The sequence below is a fragment of the Barbatula barbatula genome (assembly GCF_947034865.1).
Source record: "Barbatula barbatula genome assembly, chromosome: 10".
NCBI classification, from domain to species: Eukaryota; Metazoa; Chordata; class Actinopteri; order Cypriniformes; family Nemacheilidae; genus Barbatula; species Barbatula barbatula.
Window position 1 is genome coordinate 3635034 of NC_136773.1, and position 22968 is coordinate 3658001.

A 22968-nucleotide genomic window follows, 5' to 3' on the forward strand; every position below is an offset into this window, starting at 1 on the left:
CGATTAAATACTATATTGTCAAAGTTTACAAACACTCTTTAAAACTTTTTAATGGTAAGATATTTGCAAAACACATTGACAAACATGGGTGACTGTTAACAGTACGTACTATATACAGTATATATATATGACTAATAATGACCAAAAATTGTAATTATGAAATATGGAGAAACAAGGTTTCAGAAGGACAGCAGCGAAATGCTATGCGGAAATTGAAGAATACGTTTTTAAAATGCACACTTAAACCTTATAGTGATAACAATAAGACAAGTGTGTGTGTAAAAATTATAATGGACCTGGTGAAATAAGACCCCATGGTAAACCATGTTAGGTTCATTTCATTTTTTGGAGATACAGTGTAATAGAGCGACTTTGTTACAAAGAAAAGATACGAGAATGTGGATTTAATTAACCGTCAACTCTTACATTCTGTGTCGTATATACCGCATCTCGGGCAAAGATTACATAACGTAACGTAAAAGAAAAATATGGTGGTATTTATTTTAAATTAGCCATTTGGATAAAAACAACTGATTTGTCTTCTGCTTTCGTTCCGTGCAATTTCCTTGATATTGTCTAGAAATGGCAAACGTAATTAGACATCAAATATTGTGTTTTGCTCATTAAGTTTTAACGGCATCCTGCGAACAAATCCAAATACATCTGCAACCAGTTTGTAAAGTCCTACAGCTGCTTAGCCTTCATTTCTATTTGTTTCAGCCTTATGTGGGGTTTTCAGGGGTTATTGCTCTAAAATGACATTTGTCAGCCGTAACGTCACAACATAAAAACAAAAAGATCCAACTCATAATGGGCATATTCATCATCAGCCAGGCCCACTGTTAACGTGCACCTACCCTTTCAACAGCTGTGCCTCCGCGGCTCCCATGCAGAAACGTTTCCGAAAAGTCACAATGAAATAGCACTGGAAAACATCTTTCTCACTACAGTGACGTTGACTAATGCATCCTACCTGTTCAACCTCTATAAACACATTTGCGTTATTCAATTGCACATGGCTGGCAAACATTAAAGTCAATACATTTCGTGCCTGAAATGTATATCTTTGAAGACATGATATGAAATGAGAAAACTAAGAAGATAATATGTTCCAAGCTGGCACAATGTAGCTGCTGATGGGATATTTTAGTCTTCGGAGTGACTGTGGATGCATAAACCAAAATAAAATAACGTAAAAGATAACTCGGTTGTGCATGTAGTGATCATGTTTAGAGATATAAATGTGTCGATCCCACATAAATTGATAAAAAAAAAAATATTGTGGATGCGTTTGCACTGTAACTTCATTTGCCCGAGTTCTATAGCAAACTGGATGCTTTAAAACAAATAGATAATGATGCAAGCATGTGCAAATAAATCTTGTGCATTCCTTTCAGTCGGTGAGTTCTCGGCAAGCAACACAATCTCTTCTAAACATCTTTCCTTCAGCTGAATGCGCTTGTCTTTCAAGGAGACTTTTTTATGAAGTCAGTGGCTTTCAGGTGCTATTCGGAAACACTCCAAACAACCTGAAAGAAAGGCGGTCTAAACTGCAGGATTGCATCATAGCCATTGAGGTTTTTTATTGACGTTGGATACTGTCGCTGGCAGGGAGATATTGTGCATTTTGATGGAAAGAAGACTGTGCCTTATTTCCCTCCGTTTGAGAAACAGACGGCGAGAGTCATGAGGTTTTGCCTATTCTTATGCCTCTTTTAAGTTAAGGGGATATTTCACCCAGAAATGAAAATTCTGTCATATTTCCTTACATTCAAGTTGTTCCAAATCTGTGTAAATGTCTTTGTTCTGATGAACAGTGATAAAGATATTTGGAAGAATGCTTGAAACCAAACAGATCTTGTCCCCCACATTGACCACCATTTTTGAACACAAAAGAAGACACTATGAAGAATGTACGACAGCAAACAGTACTGGGCACTTGTGACAACCGTTGTATCTTTTCCTTCTATGAGAGTCAATTGGGGGCAAAATCTGTCTGGTTACTTCAGCAGAAAACATAGCTGAGCTTTCCAAAGGCAAATTCTTCCTTCCAGGGTTGACATGCACTTCTGTACTGTTAGAGGTTCATTTAGTTGTCATTGTTTTCCCGGAAGGTTTGTTTTGGCTGAGGCTAATCTTTCTGACAGTACCGACCTGGATTAAGACATCCTGACAATTTTTTTACCGTAATTATGCATCTTTCTCCTGCAAATGCCATAGATGTAAGTTTTGTGTGTATAGTGCCTTTAAATGTCAAATAAGACAAGTTACTGACATCTATGATAGCTGACATTCAGATGTAACAAGTTTGTCTCAACCAGTTGTATGGGTATGGCCTGGAACTAGTACCTGTTTACCAATGACAGACGGAGTGCCATTATATTCACAATTTCCACAAACGTCACAGTATAGTAGTGCAGAACTTACAGAACTGCAGATTCTGCACACATTACAGTGTCGCATTATGTGCCACTATTAAAAAGTGAAGAAGTTGAGTATTTCATGATAGAATCTTCATTTTTGGTTGAACTATGCCTTTTAACCGTGTTTAGCCTTTATCATCATGTTTCCTCATATCGCCTATTTGCTTTTTTTACATCGGAAGTGATATTTGTTGTAAATAAATACTAATGCACTAAACTACTTACTTTTGTAAAAACATAACATGTAACCAGTGGCGTTTGCATTGTGGTGTTAAGATACAGAATGACAGCTGGAGTCCATACATGGATCATCTCATTTGTTTCTATAAAAAACAATACAGTCTTTAAAAAGACTATAAAACTGATCCCATTTGGAATATTAAGAAACGAATAAAACACGAAAAATAGCATACCCGATAATTAACTATGGAGTTTGCCCTAAAACTAACAAACATAGCGAAACATCTACATAATAAAAGCGCAAATTCAGAATAATACATCTAACCAAACATGTTCTTCTTTAACCAATGTGTGATTTATTTAATGCAAAAACTGATTTATGTGCTCTTAACAGATCGTGTCTTTTTGAATCTCCAAACTCAGGATTTTGTTATTTCTGATAATATCACAACTGGTTTACAATTTTGAGCACGCAGTGAATGCTAGGCAGAATATTCTGAATGAGATCAAAACAACAATCTATCATATTGTCAGATAAAATATAAATGTCAAATTTTATTAACAGTAGCAGGGAAAGACATAAAGCATGTCTCTCAAAAGAGCATTTTTTCAAGAGAACATTTGCACATTTCCCTCAGTGGGTAGAAACAAACAACGCATTTAACACCATACACAGAAGGGTACAACTACGGGGTATAAAGAAGCATTGTTTGACACGTACAAAATTTTATTCATTTTTAAGTAAATTATTGCATTATGTTTTATTGTAAATTAATATAGTAGTATTTTTCCAGCGCAATTGTGACATTATGGCTGATTTGTATGAATTTGCAAGTCATTTTGGTACAATTTTATTGTAGCTAGTGACATTAGGTTTGTAGGGGGGGGTTAGGGGAAGTCTTCAGTATTTTTTAAATAATCTTAGTATGATTCACTTCATCAGAGGCCCAACGTGTCCTTCTTATGTTTTTTGTCTTTAATGGCTTCCTCCATCATTTATGCACATGGTGTGAAGATTGGAGATGATGTCAAATTGTCAAAGTCAATTAGCCTACAAAGTTAGAAGCCTTGCTGAGTTGACAGCAGGGGATTGTGGGATATAATCTTCGAGAAGACTTCTAGCTGTGTGAATGGCTGTTGTGTTCCTATAACAGGAACATCTTCCACCTATCTAAAAGACTTGTCAGACATCACTAGGACTGTCATGTACGTTTGGCACCTCGGGAGTGAAATGTAATTCACCGCTAGACGTTGAAAGGTCAGCACAAGTGTCGTAGAAAGTTTCCAAATTCATCCCTTATCAGGTCAGACACTTTTGATATGTTTGGTACCCACGAGCTCTTTGGGTTATCCACAAACAATGAAGCAGTTTCATCATTCCCTGTCTGTAGGAATGGAATTAATGCGCATGATGATAAAATTCTGGTGCCGTGACCTGATGGATATTTCCAGTTTTGCCTGAAATGTCATCATGTAACTTCACACCATTTTCCATCCGAGATGTCTGTTCCTCAGGAGTGAATTTGCATCTCTCTGATGTCTCGTATGCCTGTGTCAATGAATATCTGCCTGTGTCAACACAGTTATGTCAGTTACAACGTGAATCTTTCTCCTCCTCGCGGCTTCTTTGCTGATTTGTAAGGCGATGTGCTTCCACAGCTTTCAGCAGCGTGAACGTAGGTGCCAGGTGTGAATTTAAAGTGCATACTGTATACTGTATAGTTTTAATGTTGAACTATATTCCAGTTTATTGTGCATTTTGGTCTATAGGAATCCATCTAAAGCTTGTCTTTTGCACAAGCTAAAACTTTCAAAGTACTTTCATTGTTCAGATTTTTGGAGCAATCTGATGTTAACATCTGACTCATCCTGTGGCGTCAATTTGACATGCGTCAACTGTTTTTCAGAACAATGGCAGCATACCTAAAGGAGAGCTTTGAGCTTAGGTTATTGTGCTAGTTTTTGTAAGTGAAGAAAGCTTTTAGTTTCCCTCAACTCTTTCTCCACACTCTTCAAGTTACTTTTTTATCTTCTTGTGCTTTGAGTTCAATTACATTGTGAAACGTCTGTTCAGGAGTTTCTTAGTTTTGAAGAGTCCATATTATAAGAGATCCACGGTAAAGCCCGCATTGCAGTGCACAAACAAAAAACATTTGAGCATTTTGATAGTACTGTAGAGCAAAAGTGTTTACACTTTTTAGAAGAATCAACCTACCAATGGCTTTCTTAGTTTCTGACAATCTCATATTTATCCTGAGTACCGTAGTACTGCATACTTCGTATCTTCGAAGAGTCTTTAGGTAGATCACATTTATTTTGTTATTAAGATCACATTAAGACACTTGTATTTTTTGGGGGGGAAGCTGCTGGAGGCGTACAGGGGGGGAACAACCTATCATCGCATTATCCCTGCATAACTGTTGATTCACAATAAGTTCTTGTGGTGTACGTTATGCACGTACGCACCGTTTGCCAACAAAACACAGACATATGACTCAGTTTCACTTATCGCATGTCCGGCATCTTTTAGCGCTGGGACCGTTCCATCTATCAGTTTCGGATCTGCAAATCTAACGTTTTATCCAGTGTTATACCCAAGGTTTATATAACGTACCATACCTCCCAAATCCCAAAAGCAGCGAACAACACTTCTGAACTTTGCGAACGAAGGAGCACATCAATGGCCGTGCTCTGGCTCTCGCTGGTTGAAGTGTGGGCATGCTTCTCCGGGAGTACTGTCTAATAAGAGACTTAGAAAAGTTGTTGCATAAGGGAATTTCATGTTCGAAAAAACTTTCCAAAATCCATACGAACGCTTGGGGAGTGTATCGAGCAAAGAAATACTACATCAAACGTACAACTCGTTTTCAACAAGTTGACCATGTCAGGCACGATAACAATGAAAAGAAGACCGAATGCATGAAACACCGTTGCCCTTTTAAGCTGGATTTGAAAAACTTTACTTTTAAGGTGTAAGGGTAAAGGAAAATGTCTCTTAACTAAATTTCAAATAGTACAGCAATACTAAGTTGGTTTTTCCTGTCAGGTTCACTTTTAAGTTGGGTTCTACATCCAAAGATTACTGCAGTCTTTCTATTCCCTTCCTCAGGCGGAAACTTTCAACACGCTTACATTTACATTTAGTCATTTAGCAGACGCTTTTATCCAAAGCGACTTACAGATGAGGAAACATTGGAAGCAATTATAACAACATAGGCAACAAAATACATAAGTGCATCAAACTAGTCCATTAAAGCCTAGCACAGTATAAAAAGCTAAGAATAGTGAGGTTAGTAAGTGTTTTTTTTTTTGTTTGTTTTTTTTAAAGAAGGAAAGGGAAGAGAATTAGGAAAAATCAATCAGCGATGTGTTGACGGAAGAGATGCGTTTTTAGGCGTTTTTTAAAGATGGCAACCGAGTCTGCTGATCTTGTAGCAGCTGGTAGATCGATCCAGAGAAGGTACGGGAGAGTGACTTTTTTCCTTTTTGGGATGGTACCACTAGTCGTTGTTCCTTTGCAGACCGCAGTGATCTGGCAGGAACATAGATCTGCATTAGCGAGTGGAGATACGATGGTGCAGATCCGGTGTTGGTCTTGTAGGCCAGGAGCATAGCTTTGAACTTTTATGCGGGCGGCAACAGGGAGCCAGTGTAACCAGAGTTACATGCGCTCTCTTCGGTTCATTGAAGACCACTCTTGCCGCCGCATTCTGGATCATCTGGAGAGGTTTGATTGTGCAAGCAGGAAGTCCAGCCAGAAGCGCATTGCAATAATCCAGTTTGGACAGGACAAGAGCCTGGACTAGGACTTGCGTAGAGTGCTCCGATAGGAAAGGTCTAATTTTCCTAATGTTGTAGAGGATGAATCTACAGGACCGGGTGGTGCTGGCAACATGACTTGTGAGGTTAAGCCGATCATCGATTACCACTCCCAGGTTTCTGGCTGTGCTGGACGGCTTAGCTTGGTCAAATCCTTCAGCCCGGGTTCATTTTCCACAATCAATGTAACTTGCTCTTCTCAGTGATTTCAAGGCAAACACTGTTTGTTTGGTTTACAACCTGAAAAATGCCATCGATAATTAAATCGAGCAACATTGAAAAGCTTAAACATTCAAAAAGCACGAGAATCATCAAATACACAATCTTCAATGTTTTAAGGTTTTAGAAATGTTTTTTTAACTAATGTTTTTAATCATGTACATTTTACTATATTTTAATATAAAATCTGTAAACACGGTAACGTTCTTATGAGATATGTCTGATGGCTACAGAGAGCCATATTTCATTCATCCATCTTGCAGATTTATTTTTTTCCAGCTCAGCTGTCCATCAAGCATTCACTCAGGCATCCATCCATTCATCTTTCAATCCGTCAAAACCGCTAACTGCCTATATTTATTTCTATATGTCCGCTTGTGTTGATTTCTGTGTATGCAGCTGTCTACACACCTGTCTTCCAGTTTTGAATCAGTCTTTTTTCCAGCCGGTCTAAGGATGATATTTTTATTAATGTCTTCCTGCAGAGGCAGGAGAGGAACCCAGAGTGCAGTTCTCATTTCGCACGGCAGTCAAAGCGGATAATCACCCGGCGCGTTTGGAGGCTATGAGCCGAAGGTTCAGAGTGGCAAAGGTCACATTTTGCAAGTATTAAAAGGGCTGTCTTTAATTAGAAAATCATAAAGGTCAGCCCACTTTTTCCAGACTCAAGTGTCTGTTTGCACAAATCCAGATGCACGTTTTGGACGGCTTCGATTCCCGAGGTTTTTCCCCTTTAAGCAAGCCAGACATTCTGTGCCACGCACAGAACGAAACGTTTAAGTTGTCATTTTGTCTGAGTTTCCTCATTACAAAGCGGCGCATCTGGGGGTTTAGCCAGACAGCTTGATGCACTGCGGCTTCTATCCGTTAAGTTCTAATTGGCAAACGGCCCAAAAAAGAAATTTCAGCAGGTGTAAAATGACTCTTTAATTAAGATATTGAATAAGGCCTTCCTCTTTTGGCTCAGTTTTCAACACAAATGGGAAATTTAGAATGATTTGTAGCAATTATAAACCTAGCGCTGATTGACGTAACCTAATAGAAACGTCATTATCTGTATGTTTCCTCTGCGTAACTAGCAACCGAGGGTTTGCTATCTAAATGAATTTCACCGCGTGTGAGTGGCGTTTTCAATAGAAAGTGACGGATATAACCTTTCGCTGCTCTAATTTTCCTGTGATGAGAAAAAAGCAACATCATTAGAACAGAGACAAGCTGCCGGAGTCTCATTTGAATGCCTTTTATTTGAAATATGAGGAGGGGGAATTCAAATCTACTTTTCAACAAAAAATTACTGAAATTAAGCTTTGATAGCAAATTAATTGTTGCCGCCTGAATAAAGTAAATGAATAACACTGATAGCTTTAAAAAGGTTTGAAGGATAACATATTTTTGGCTTTAGTTCAACAAAAAAAATTTCACTCACAAAAATGTTATGACCTTTTTTAACAGAGATACATTCACTTTGATACATATATTTTGATGTGTTTATTTATTGTAAAAATGTACTCAACTTGGAGTTTTTCCCAATCGGTATGCATTTCTTTGTTCTGATGAAGGCAGAGAACAATATTTCCTTGTAACCAAACAGTTCTTGGTCCCTTTTGTAGGAAAAATTACTTAATATATTTTTTTAATGTTCTTTTGAACACAAATAAAGATATTCATGACAGAATTTCCATTTTTGGGTGAACTATCCCTTTAACATCACATTTTGTGACAAACAGATCAGATCACGGATGTACGGTAAAACATGATTTGTAGATCTTGCTTTTTTTAACATATGATTTCATAAGAGAAATTCTGACTGCCGTTATTATGATATTACGTTTTTTCATTATTTGTCCATTAATGCTGCAATCCGTAGCCTTTGCCTCTCTATCACCATCTCTTTTTAAAATGAATAAAAGCAGCCATTTCCTGCGAAATGACACCCCAAAATCATAACTAAAGTTTTATGAAAAATGATTCATGAGCTTATTGATATAAATCAGGGTAATGTAATGCTGATTAAATTTTTTTAGAAAATAATGTTACAGATTGTAGATCGCTTGGTGTTTTATTGGAATAAGTCAAAAGAGTCTTCCCACAAAATGTCTGATTTTATGGTTTGGGTTCCTTCTTTAAATTTAGAATATTTGTTTGATAGGATGTTTGTTAGGGTGAGAAGCTCGGTCACCCGGGAGGAGCTCAGAGGAGAGCCGCTGAGGTGGAGGGTCAGCTGAGGTGGCTTGGGCATCTGTTCCGGATGCGTCCTGGATGCCTTCCTCGGAAGGTGTTCCGGGCCCGTCCGACTGGGAGGAGACCCAGAGGAAGACCTAGGACACGCTGGAGGGACTATGTCTCCCGGCTGGCCTGGGAACGCCTCGGTGTCCCCCCGGTAGAGCTAGAGGAAGTGTCTGGGTGAGGGATGTCTGGGCATCTCTGCTTAGACTGCTGCCACCGTGACTCGGCGGCGGATAAGTGGAAGAAAATGAATGAAAGAATGAATGGATGGAAGTTTGTTAAAAAAAATTATCATTCACTACGATGATAGCTTGAGTCTTAGTTCTTTGAAAAGCAACAGCACCTTTCCACAACAAGACACAAAGTTTGAGGTATAATTCTCTCCCATAGCAAAAATGCCTTGGGATGAGTTATGGTTAGAGATAAGAAGCCTATGAGCAATAATGCTAGTGATGAGTTGTTTTGTGCTACAAGCTCTTTGTCTTTTTTCCAGATTTGGCTAAAGCTGTTGCTGGAAGGCCCGTCTCGTACGCTGCGGTGCTACGGATGAAGGCGGACAGTTCCTCGTCCGCCACGCTGAACTCCAGGATGAGGTTAAGGAACAGCCAAGGAGTGGGTTCATCCAGCCAGGACTGGCCTCCTTTCTCCAGGCACAGATTCTCCGCCCTCAGCTCGCAGGAAGACTACATGAGCGAAGGTGAACAATGAATCACACAATCCAGAGTCCGAGGAGCACTTACAGATTCACTCTGTCTTCTGCTTGCACTTCTTACCCACTTTAGATGTGTGACCCCTCAGTGTGTGACTCAAATACTAATGGGACTTTGGCATTTTCTTGAATATCCCTTTCTGTTCTGGGCTCCAGATTGAATTTCAATCTGAGGCGCCACACTTAAATTGGCGCCCAAATGCACGGCAGCAAGTGAGATCTCAATGATGTGGAGCCAGTTGATAGCTTAAAATATTTAACATGTAAAAAGGACAATTGTGTAGTCTGAAAAGAGTTTGAACTAAGTTTTGAATTCAAGTTTTAGATTTCCAGTCTTAGTTTCTGCAAGCAACTGTGATTTCTTTATCCATTTACTCACTAAATAAACAGTTATATTGACGATCTGTAAATCTGTAGTAAGTCTTGGCAACTTAGAATATTTATCGTAACTGACCAGAGAGAGCTGTATTTTAGAATCAAAACGGTCTAAGACTTAAATTGGCTCCATACGATTCTTCTTATTCACAAAGTGAAAGTGACCCTGACATCTCAGAAATTAATCATGTTTCTATTGAGGTAAAGTTGACCAAGACCCCTGTTGGAAATCGAAAAGGGATCATTGAAACATCTTGGAACTTCCAAAATGGCAAGCCTTCTGTCAGCCTGATATTTGATGGATGCTTATGTCAAAAAAGCAAATACGCATTTGCACAAGAATAGGACACAATATGATAGAAAAGCCCCAATACGACACCTACCTTTACAAAAACATATTCATATTATCTAACTGTCATGTGTCAAGGTCTCGTGGTTAAGTTGTATTGATTTATTTGTATTAACTGCAAAAATAAATTGCTCTGTTAGACTGCTGGAAGGAACATGTCATGATTCTCGCGGTGAGACACGGAGAGAGGACCCAGGTGCAGACAGCGGGTAAGGGGTTAACAAATAATTTAATAAATAATAAAACAAAGACCCACGAGGGGGTAACAGAACAAAACAAACTACACTACACTACACAAGACTAACTACACAAAGACTTAACAAGAACTACAAATACACTGAACTAGACTTGACAAGACACATGGACTCACCACACAACCACAATGAACCGACAGAAGACAGAAGACACAAGGGCATTAAATAAGGGAGCAAATCAAGAGGGAAACAGGTGAAGGGCATTAATCAATAACGAGGGTAACGAGAGGATGGGAACAAAGACGAGACAGGAGAGAGAGTACGGAAGGCCATAAGAACAATAATTGCCTCTCTCCACACAAAACATGAGATTCTGTCATGATCCTGCCACTAAACCAAGAGAAACATGACATGATGCGGCAGAATCATGACAGAAAATTTGTTATCAGGGTGGGTAAAGCGTTTCTAAAAAATCTAGCTGAAAGAAGCCGGACATCTTTACATGAAAAGAAGACGGAAATCTTGACTTTTGATAATTTCACAGAGCCGGAATTTTGACTTATGCCAAGAACGTCTCATTTAGTTACTACTGTAAGTGCTTAATACACAACTATACAAACATTTATATGTCTTACCGATTAGATACCACAGACATGCACCTTTGCCAAACCCAATGATTCAATGTTCTTTCTCACAGGCATTATAAGCCCACTGCAGTTCGTTTTCAGTTGACTGATGAATCTCTATATCCTCAGCTGTGTTGCTGTCGGGGAATCTTACAAAGTGCAAAGTTTTACAAGTGCTTTATGGTTTTGTTTGTGATATGTATCATGCGGTTAGTGAATAGACTTTGGGTGGTCTGTAGACTGATGCAGAGAATAGTATTAAGAATAGTAGAGTCTACGTATGTCTCAGTGGTTTTGTTTTCATACAATGGAAGTCAATGGGGGGCAATGTATCTGCATTTGTGTGCTGCAGATGAAAGAAAGTCATACATGTTTGGAAAAACTTGTGAATTATTAACAATAAAAAAATTAATTTAAGAATACCTATCTAGTATCTTTGGTGGTTGACCATCTAGACTACTGGTACTTGATAGTCCATCTTAGTTAGCCTAGAGCTTGGCTTGCTGATGGGATATGATAAAGGTAGTTGACCATGATCCAAACCCTGTTTGTACAGCTTGAACGATCCAAGTAATTTTTACTCGCTTTCCTGACTCATAACATTATAGTTTTCCACAATCATCCCATTGATTAGATCAGATCCACCAAACAAAGGCTCGCGATCGGAGAACTTATTGACTTCGTAATGAACCCTGTAACTGGGAAGTGTTTAACAATGTGTTCATGGTTCAATAGGAACAGACAATTGGGTCAAAACAGGGTCACAAGAACCGTCTCATTCCAGATGATGCGTTCAGTAGCATTGACCCCACTGGATCACTACACTCCAGCGGTTAAGTGGGCACACAGGAGTCAGAACAGAGATGTCACATAAATGATATGTCCGGTGCTCGCTTCTCCACACCATGAAGACGTAGTAGTTTGTTCTCTCTTCGTAACCCGCTGTCCTCGGGTTGTCATTGAATCGTAACGGGGGGCTCGTGGTGCTGCCGTGCTCACTGCGAGACTGATGGATCGCAGCGTGCCTCTCAGATGTCTGAATCCTCTGACATTATCAAGCTGCTAAATCATAAAACACTCACCATGGCCCCATACAGAGACTACACGGTATATCCGACAAGAAGCGCAACACCAGAGACATACAAACACAGACAGATACATCAGCATATCTGCATACACTAGAGTAACTCTCAGCTGGTAGTGTTTGAAACACAGAACTCCCCAGCAGTTGCTAAACAGCTCTGTGTGATCTCGGTGATAATAATAGATACAAAAGCAGGTTCAGTAGGAGTTGCAGAGAGCAATGTTACAACAGTGCATACTAGTCATAAAAGTATGTGAGCAACAGTAATTACCCGCTCGCTACATCTAACACACTGTTCTTTCTCACCTACTGTGTTAAGAGAAATATACTGTCACTTACTGTATATACCTGTGTATTATAGAGTTTCTTGCTTTTGATATTGGGTTTTGGTTAAGGCTTGTGGAGAGGTGCAGTGAAAATACTGAAGTGTTTTATTCAAAATTATACAAACACTGTATTTTATTATCTTTAGTTTTTTAGGTCATTTCAATTCACTACAAAGTGCAAATACATTTTTAACACATTTGCAGACACCACTCCATTCAAGGTATAGTTAACCAAAATAAATTTCTGTCATTATTTGTTTACCCTCTTGTGGATCGGATATTTTGAGAAATATCTCGGTTGGTCTCGCTCGGGAACCGGCGAACATTTAACAAATTTGAATTAAATAAAATAAACACGGAAGGGCACGGTAGGCTGCCGGCCACAAAACCATAAACAGAAACTTAACATGTGTCCGGGCCCGGTCCTCTTTCGTCATACACTCCTGTCGCTCCTCTCTTATGCTTCCTGAGCTCCTCCGTGAGAGATGCGAGACCGGTGCAGCACCTATCCCTCACAGCTCTCGTCCCACTCTGCTCACCACAGTGTCAACGGGGGCCATGTTTTTTGGTTACCAACATTCTTAACAATATCTTATTTTGTGTTCTGAAGAAGAAAAAGTCATACAGGTTTGAAGGTAACGAAGGTAATAAATAATGAAAGGAAATTGTCAAATTTGGTATGTACTATCCCATTAACCCTAATGCCGGGCTCAGACTACACATTTTATTTATTTACTTTTTCGCAGAAACATTAATGTGACTTTCCAACCAGTCATTTCTTACCATCTTTGAAGTGACTGAAACACAAAATAAGATATTTTGAGAAATGCCTGGCTTTGCTTCCGTAAAATACAATACAGTCAATATTGTTTGGCTACCAACGATCTTCAAAATATCTTCTTTTGTGAAGCCATGCATTAAATGATGAAAGAATTTTCATTTTTAATAATGCGTGTGATGTTTTTGAGAAGGTGGAGCTTGCGACCGACTGCTGCACACTATATGAGTTTAATCGATCATTTCTTGTGCCCTGGAGGCCATTGTAGTTCATGAATCACCTCGTCAAATGGATCGTGCCAAAATTAAGCTTATAATGTGTAGTGTGAACGCAGCGTGCAGCTCCAACTCCAGTGTTATAGTCGTTTCTTCCTGTAAACCTTTTGCGAAAGTCACTTTCCATACAGCTATCTTTACTGACACTCAAGTAGTGTGAAACTTCAACACTTCTATACGACACAGCTCCTCAGCCAGGCATCTGTATTTAGCTCTTTGCGAAGAACACAGCTGTCTCGGCAGAGTTCAGTTCTGTTATTGCCAAGCTCATGTCACTGTCCTCACATAAACCATCAGGACCTGGTTGTCTAGCTGTCCTCAGACACCTCAGCTCAGCGTACTCATTATAATTACAGTGTGGGCCAGTGGAGAGACCTTGTTTAAGGTGATATCTGTACAGGCTGTACCTGCACAAACTGAGCTGAACAATACAATAAAGGAAACCTCAGCACTCCGTCGTAATTGCTTTTTAGACCGGTGGACTTATACAAAGGTTCCATGATGTGCACTCAAACATGTCATAGCCTATCTGTAAAATTGTGTACTGCTGTGAGCGCTCCCTGTTTAATAGTAAAGCAACGAACGCCTGATTAAACTCTCAAAGGCATTCACGAGGCAGGGAATCCTCGGGCGAGGTTTTTCTCGCTTGAAGGAATGGCACTTGTTATTGGGGCTTTGGTTAAGTTTGAAAGGATGCTTTTGATGGTCGGTCATCTCTGTGTCACTCGGCCAACAAAGCATATGAATGAGAAAGTTAAACTAGAACGATTTCCTGGATCACAGAAAAATAAGAGAGTTCCGCTGTCATGCTCTCTTACTTTTGAGTTATGGGAAAGGGTTACAGGGCTGAGGACTGAGCCGTCTTCATAAGGTTTTTGTTTTTAAAAGACTAGCTTATTTGATTTTTGCAACTCGTCATTTCATCCATTATCTTTATATTTATTTTGTGGAATAGAATTGCAGCAGCATGTTCTTTGACATACTATGAAAGTGGATGGTGACACAAAATTATAAAATATGCCACGTACGTCAATTTCAGTGAAATGTTATTCACTGAAACTTGCATAAATTCTTAAATCTCAATTACCTTTGTGTACATTAACTGCTCTCTGGTGATTTTATGTTAAACAGTTTGGAGTAATTCAAATATTTCTATTAGAATTCATCCAAAATATTAAATGTATATAAAAAATATAATTTGTTAATAATTTATTTTTCCATTAAATAACTTAAATGATAATGTACATTTCAGAGAAATGAACTGTCCCAATGTAACAAAATTTGTTAAAAGATTTTAAAAGATTGTATTAAGTTGAAATAACTATTTATTTCGTGATATTTACCAAGCCACAATAATAATATTTTTAGTGTGTAAAATATGGGTCATAAAGTATCGCCAGATTTCACTTTAAAAATATTTCCCCCATAAAAAAATAGTTTATACGTAAACATTTATAATTTAAACAGTTTTATATTTAATTTTTAAAACATATTCATTTCGTATTATTTGTTATTTTACCTTTTTAAAATATGCGGACCTGGCAGAATTGTAATTTGTTGGCGGACTGTTTCTTTAAGAATGTTAAAGATTGAATTAAAGTGTTGAGAGTACAGTTGGAAGCGTTCTATGCTTCAGCCCAGCGCTACATTACTCCATTTCTCCTAAACATTTCAGGAGAGAGATCAACAGCCCTGTCCTCCATCTCTGCCGTATCTCTGATAAATGTATAATTACAGAGAGTTTTATTTCCCACTGGAGAGCACAGATTACTGTATTCTTTCTTCCTAAGGAAGCAATGCTTTTCCGGCCACTTGACAATTCTTAAATGCTGATATATATCATACTGCTTCAGCTACCGAAACTGGGTTATAGACCTATATTTCAGCTGGAGGTGACATTATGCTACCAACAGAAACTTAACAAAGAATACCGCGCCAATATAGTCAGAAATGTTTTGGCTTCCTTTACTTTCCTGTGAAGATATCTAAATATCTGTAAAACTCTGTTAACATTGCTACAACAATGTGTTAGGTTGAAAATCAAAAGGATATTAAACATCAAGTGTTGTTTTCAAATAGATCTAAGATAATTTGATAAAACATTAAAATGGCAATAGCATATGAAAATAAAGTAGTTTCCCTTCGAATTAAAGCTCTTATTATTATTATGTACAGGTATGGTCGACATTTTCGGTGCAGTTGAAACACTGTGAAATTGCTGAAGTAGTTATGATATGCTATTACGTTGTTTCTTTTGTAACACACATTTGAATGGATTCAGCTATTACTGTTTAAGCAGTAAGAATACAGTGTGCCTGAGGGCTGGTACATAGAAAGTCTTAACCTTTGTGATGTGTGATGATTGTATTATCACAGAAAGGGCAAGACATGCAGGTACATTTTCTGTAATGTAGATCATGAAAAGATGGTAAAGCAGTGAAGTCACGAATATTAATATACTGTAAAAGCCCAACGTGACAGCGCTTTGTAATGTTTCTGGAGACCTACCGTGCACATTTTGTATTTGCACATTAAAGCCATGAATATCTTTCTCTACAAACTGGATTTGAATTAGTTGTGTTGAAATAAGAAGAGATGAAAAATGTGCAGTTCTGTGGGATAAAAGAAACAAGACCAACAACTACTGGACAAGTAACAAGTTGTTTTTCCAACACAATCATAGCAAAAACTAAATGTCCTTTAATTTTGGAATAATTTGTATAATAACTTCTTTAAATGTTAGCACGATTTACCACTGACGTTTGTTTTAGGGGCAGGGTTATAGGTGGGGTTTCAGCATTGCCTTTTTCTACCAATCGTACATTTCTACAATTCATACGAATAAGCCACCTCCAAAAAAGGTTTAAGAATTCCTGTGAGATCGGGTCAGTATTTTTAGTTTATGGCTTACGGTTTGTCCAACAATAATAAACATAAGAAATATAACAAGGAATGCAACGTGAATGAAATCCCGCCTTCAAGTTAAGAGTCAATCATCAGTCGATCCGGACTCGGGCAGTGAAATATCTGTCTTTCCTTATTCAAAAAGAGTGTTGTAGACTTTGGTTAGTAAATCATAGTCATAATTTGGTTTAAAAACAATTGAAGTGATATTTCCATAATTAAATAGATCAGTTTAGCTAGCTTCCCTGCATCCAAAATTGCCTACTTCCATTCAATATAATAGGTGAAAAGTACATGTCATGAACAGTATGTCTGAAACCTCAGAAAGCAAAAAACTGTAGGCGAGAAATACCCAGATGGTCTAATTCCACAGAGATTTAAGAGTGTGCATCGGATAGTCACTTCTCTATCCCATGATGCCACGGGAGCTGAGCAACGGTCAAATTTCAAAAGTAAATCAAATAAAAATAGCTTACACAAAGTCGAATGTTCGTTTTCAACGTGAATGCTGATAGTGTCATCTATCTCCAGACGCCTTTATTTAAATCATTTGAAGTACTTTCGTTGAACAATTGTTCCAAACAAAAGTAAAAAACATTGCTTTCTTTTACATTGGCTACGCTATAGACCCTCTGGTCCCTACACTGATTTTCTGAAAGAGTCCGTGGACTTCTTAGCGGACCTATTGGTTAACGTTCATTAAGTACTAATTGTCAGATTTTAATATCCGCGTAGATAGCACTAACAATGCATTAGCAGTGGCATTTACAGAACTACCACACTCTGAGTATGACAACACATCAAGCATCACAATAACATTTCACAAAACCGAACGGAGAAATACATGTACAAGAGACTGTTCAAGCTGATTCCAAAACAGGCAGATTCAACAGTAATCCCACAAGGTAAAATACACGAGAAAGGCCAAATCTGGCAATTCCGAGGGCATAGTTCGAGTGAATTCCTCAAGTCCGAGTCAAATAAATCCACAGGATAGTCCAGACAATGCTCCACACAGTAGTCTCCAATTCCCAAATGCTGTGAGGCAGAATACTAGAGAATCCGTTGGATAGAAAACAAGGAGGGTTTCCACACGACAAGGCCCTAGACGAATCTCCGCAGGGCGGAAAACTAGGCAGGGTTATAATCCACACAGTAGTCCCCAATACCCAAATGCTTTGAGGCAGAATGCTAGATGAGTATCCATTGGATAGCAAACAAGGGCTTCCACATGACAAGGTCCTAGAGGATTTTCCGCAGGGCGGAAAACTAGGCAGGGTTCCGCAAGACGCTAGAAGGCTCCGTAGGGTCAGGTGCTAGGAGGATCCCCACAAGACAGGAAACAATCTCCAAAGAATCCATGCAATTTCAACTCCCAAGAGGTAAGCCTCCACAGCGAGGGTCACTCGAAGAAGGTTGGTTGAAACCACAGGCAAACCACAGGCAAACCACAGGCATCATGCAAACATATAGTAGCCAGCACCTAGACAAAAAGGGGTATTAGTAAGTCTATCTCAGTACCAGAAGCCCCAGGAATGGAATGGAATGGAATGGAATGGAACGGAACGGAACGGAACGGAACGGAACGGAACCAACATTAACAAACCAACACAGGTCTTCTTCTTCTTCTTCTTTTTTATATGGCGGTTGGCAACCAGCTTTTTGGTGCATTACCGCCACCATCTGGACTGGAGTGTGGATCAACTGGTCATCCTACACTTTCCTAAATTCTTTTAAATAACCCAGTTACCTTCAAAAAAGAAAACAAAAAGGAAAAACAAATTTCACCTGATTCTCTTTGCAGTATATCATTCAAATTTAATGTCATCTGGATTTCCCCAAGTTGTGAGATAAATCTTTGTCTGGCTTGATGGTACTCAGGACAAAACATAATTACATGCTCTATGGTCTCTTGACTATTACAATATTCACACATTCCATCAACATGCTTTTTCATGGTAACTAATGTTCTGTTTAATCCTGTATGTCCTAGCCTCATTCTGGACACCACATATTCTTCTTGCTTGCTTCTGCATGTATTCCTGCTCCTCCCCACCTTTCCTTGAATACTATGCAGGTGTCTTCCAGACTGTTCGTTATCCCATACAAATTGCCATTTTTCATTTATTTTAGCTTTGATTATACTTTTGACTTCAGCTTTGCTGTATTTAATATTCAACTCTATATCAGACTTCCCTGCTGCTTTCTTTGCACATTTATCTGCTAATTCATTACCTCCTACACCTATATGAGCTGGTACCCATATAAATGTAATACTAATACCAGACTTAAGCAGATTGTTGGCTAATTGCATTACTTCATATACTATGTCCTGTCTAGACTCAGAGTGACAACGTTTAAGGCTTATTAAAGCTGAGCTAGAGTCTGACGCAATTTTCTTATCAGTCTACTTAGATGCATCAGTATATAAAATGACTGCTTCTTTATATTTGGTCGCAATGTAACTCTGGACCCTGTAATGATCCACTTCAACATCCTTCTTTTCCTCTAATAAGCCCAAGTCTACTGGAACCTCTGACATCAACCAAGGAGGAACAACAGGATATGCCACTGTAGGGCTTATTTCAAGAGCACTGATTCCCATATTTATTACCTTTTGTTTTATTGTCCAACCAAAACTTTTAATAAGGTAACTCTCTCTCTCTCTTGACACTGCCATAAGACTGATTGACTCATGTGTTTTTCACTATGACCCCTTAGATTTGTCCAATACACCAGAGACAGCTGGTCTCTTCTAAGATAGAGAGGCATCTCTCCCATCTCTACCTGGACTGCTGCTTGCTGCTGCTGCTTGGTCTTAATTGCCCCACAGCATAGCTTCAAACCTTGGTTCTGAATTACATCTAATTTCTTAAGTGATGTTTTAGCAGCAGACCCATACACTACACACCCATAGTCAAATACAGATACCAACACAGGTCAGCGATAACCAGGGGTAAAGTAGGGGAGAAAATCAGAGCTTGATGAGAAATCAAGAGGGGAGGGAGAAAAACCAAAGTGAAACCAGGTGAGGAGAGTGAAACACTAATAAGTGGGTGATAGCGAAACAGGGGGGCGGGGTTTCAGACGAAGACACTGAGCACATGGTGAGTAGTAAACCGCACCACGTGATCGACAAATAACAACACAACCCAGTGCTCAGACCCGGGACCTGACAAGCATTCACTTAATGCAAAATATGCTAAATAAACCACCGGGAGAATGCATTTATTCAATATTATTTACTAGAATAATTTAACTTGTTATATCAACACCATGTACTTTTTTGTGTTTTTCGTTTTTTCTTATTTTCCCCTGTAAAGCTGCTTTGGAACAATGCACATTGTGAAAAGCGCTATATAAATAAAATAAAATTGAACAAATTAATTTCTATACTACCTGATAGAAGGATTTTGGGCCGCCAAATGTTTTTGGGGGGGTCTAGATATAAAAGAAGAAAGTAATAAATAAGCGATACGACACATCCTCTTTACATTGCTGTGCACTTCGTTAAGCCAAAACAACCTGACAAATTTGTCTGCCGACCCTCGCGCTGCAAAAGCTCACCTGGGCCATCTTCTGCAAATATCTCATTATTCAAATAAATAAACATACTGTATGGCTTTAAATACCTTAGCCACGTAAATTGTTATGGTTGGAAATCGGCAATATGTGTAAAACAAGTCACTTTCTTGTTAATGAAGTCATCCCGCAAATGGTTTGTATGAAGGTTAAATTTGAGGAAAATACCAGTAGTGTCATATAACAACAGTAAACGTCTATGAAATGTGTTTGTGATGAGATGTTGTTCACCTCAGAAATGACTTCCTCATCTCATCTTGTTGCACAAACATGTCACACTATTGACATGCAAAAACAAAATCGTTTTGTAATGTCAGGAAATGATCCCCAATTACACACAGGCTGTCTAAACTAAACAGATCCGTAAATAATTCGCTGTGGAAGAGATTGACTGCTGGCTGGAGGTGCTGAAGTGATGCTGGCGATCCAGAGAGCATATGGGCTGAGTGGGAGTGTTTGTGCGGGGGAAAGCTCTTTAATCTCAAAGCCCCACAGTCGGCCAAGTGTTTAGAATGGAGTGCTGGTTTACATAAAGATACTCGACTATTGTCAGAACAGATGAAGTGAAAACTCAATGACTAACAAACTGTTCTTTTCATTCTCACTTGAATCAAATGAAGGGCATTTCATGCATGAAATATTGCTTATTGCTCCCTGAATTCTTTGTAAGTCGCTTTGGATAAAAGCGTCTGCTAAATGACTAAATGTAAATGTCTAAATGTAAATTTCATGTTCATGAAATACGCATTTCGCTTCATATCGGTATGTATAGATATCGTGGAGAAATGTTTTTGTTTACTATTGCACATCTTGCAACTGCACAGCTGTTTCATTTTGTATTTTTGGTAATGTTTTTATTAGAAACCAGAATGCATCACTTATAAATTATATTAAATATTATGACTGCAATTACAATTATTATTGAGGATATAAAACTGAAAATGATGCAGTAAGAATGAATACATTGTATGTAAAGTCTTCATGCAAAGAGTTTTATTTACAAATCCCGAAATGTACATCACATACATCTTGCACTGCTTTACATTTCTTTCTTTTGCCAGGAATCAGATATCATCCCCTCTTGAGAATGTAAGACTTTTCTGTGGGAAATATGGCAGCAGGCTTTGATGTATAAGAAATGCGTTTTTTGTCCTGGAAACAACGCAGGTTGTACAGGAGACATTCCTCGGTCTGTAAAGCGTCTGGCTGGCGGCGCGTTGACACCTGGGCGAGATACAGTGTGATACAGGGACGGTGCTGTAGCCCGAACGGGGGATTTATTATGAATGCAGCACATAGCATAAATAATAGAGCCGGAGCTTTTATAGCTCACTCCCAAGCCGCTACAAATGACTAGGTTATGCTTGAACTCTGCGCCCACAGGTCTCTCCTTTCTCTCTTTTGTCTAAATCTGCTCATGCTCAAAAAAAACAAAAGCATCTTCTAGATTTAGCTGTTGCATTGCAGAAAGTATTCAGTCCTGGTGATGTCATGAATGGCACAAAAATGTACATCGGTGTTAAAAATATGATGGTACTACTTTGGTACTGCATGGTTTATGCACCAACTACGTTTTATTCATATATTCATATGGTACTCCAATGTGCAGTAGGGGCCAAACACAACACACAGCTCGCACTAATAGCTCAATAAAGCATATATTGACAAAAGTTTGATCAGTTATTAATATTTGTTGTTCCTCTTTGGTTTTTGACTACAGCAGTCATTCTCCCGGGTCTTGAGTCACACGCTTTGTGCGTTTGTTTTCATTTTCTTGCCTTCCAGTGTCTTCTCAGTGCTTCAGCACTCCGAGCACAACTACACATATACAACATTTTTAATTCATATTTAATAAAATGTTAAAATAGGTGGAAGACAAAGTTTTCCAAAATTGTATGTCACATTGTGCCACTACATTTTGATGCTCTTGCCATTATACCTATCCAAATAAAATGGTAACGGTAATGTTTGTATTTTAGGGTTTCTTTAGAGTTATTTCATTGTGTTAGAGGCACAATTCACCCGAAAAGTAAAATTCTGGCTAACACTTCAGTTTAGGGGCAATTCTCACTATTAACTAGTTGTTATTAGCATGCCTATTATTGGCATATTCGCTGTTTATTAGCACTTATAAAGCACATATTCTGCATGACAAGACTCTACATCCCTGATCCTAAAGCTAACAACTACCTTACTTACTATTAAAAAGCAACAACTTAAGAGTTTATTGGGGAAAAAGTCATAATTCATAGTTTGGTAATAGCGAGAATTGCCCCCTATACTGAAGTGACCAAATTCTGTCATGATTTAATCACCCTTAAGTTGTTCCAAACCGGTATGAATTTCTGTGTTCGGTGGAACACAAAGAAAGATATTTGAACGAATGTCAGCCACTGTCATTTCTAGGACTACCATAGTAGGAAAAATAATAATATACAGTCTATAATATATAAATATATATATATATAATTTATGTATTTATTTCTGTTTGACACAAAAGTAGATGTTTTGATGAATTTACTAAAGCAAACAGGCACCTTGACTACAATTTAAATTTTGTACTAGTATGGTTGTCAATGATGTCGTTTTCTTTGTCAACCAAACAAAGACATTCATACAGGTTTGAAACCAACCGAGAGAGTGAGTATTTTCATTTTTGGGTGAACTATCCCTTTATCCAGATGCTTATCTGTAAACCAATTTGAGAATTCAAATTTTGGGCCTATGTGGCAGATCACTTCAGGATTTATAATTGGAAGGACTCTGCTCATATACTGTACGTTATCAAGTTCACCCTGGAGGCTGATAATATGAGACAGTTAACTGAATTTGTAATGTGAAACGTCTTCTGTTTTGATCCAACAGAAATTTTGCTGAACTGAGTTATTAAAACACGTCA

General features: G+C 38.4%; 1 protein-coding gene across 1 annotated transcript in view; it reads left to right on the forward strand.

Moving 5' to 3' along the window:
• Window positions 1–9272: 9272 nt before the first annotated feature.
• Window positions 9273–22968, forward strand: part of cntn5 (contactin 5) — a gene marked incomplete at its 5' end in the record, with an annotated part of 94206 nt that continues 80510 nt past the window's right edge. Inside the window, 2 exons of the mRNA XM_079465335.1 lie at window positions 9273–9282; window positions 9361–9564. Coding sequence (XP_079321461.1) covers window positions 9273–9282; window positions 9361–9564 — 214 coding nt within the window. The remainder of the gene's footprint in view (window positions 9283–9360; window positions 9565–22968) is intronic.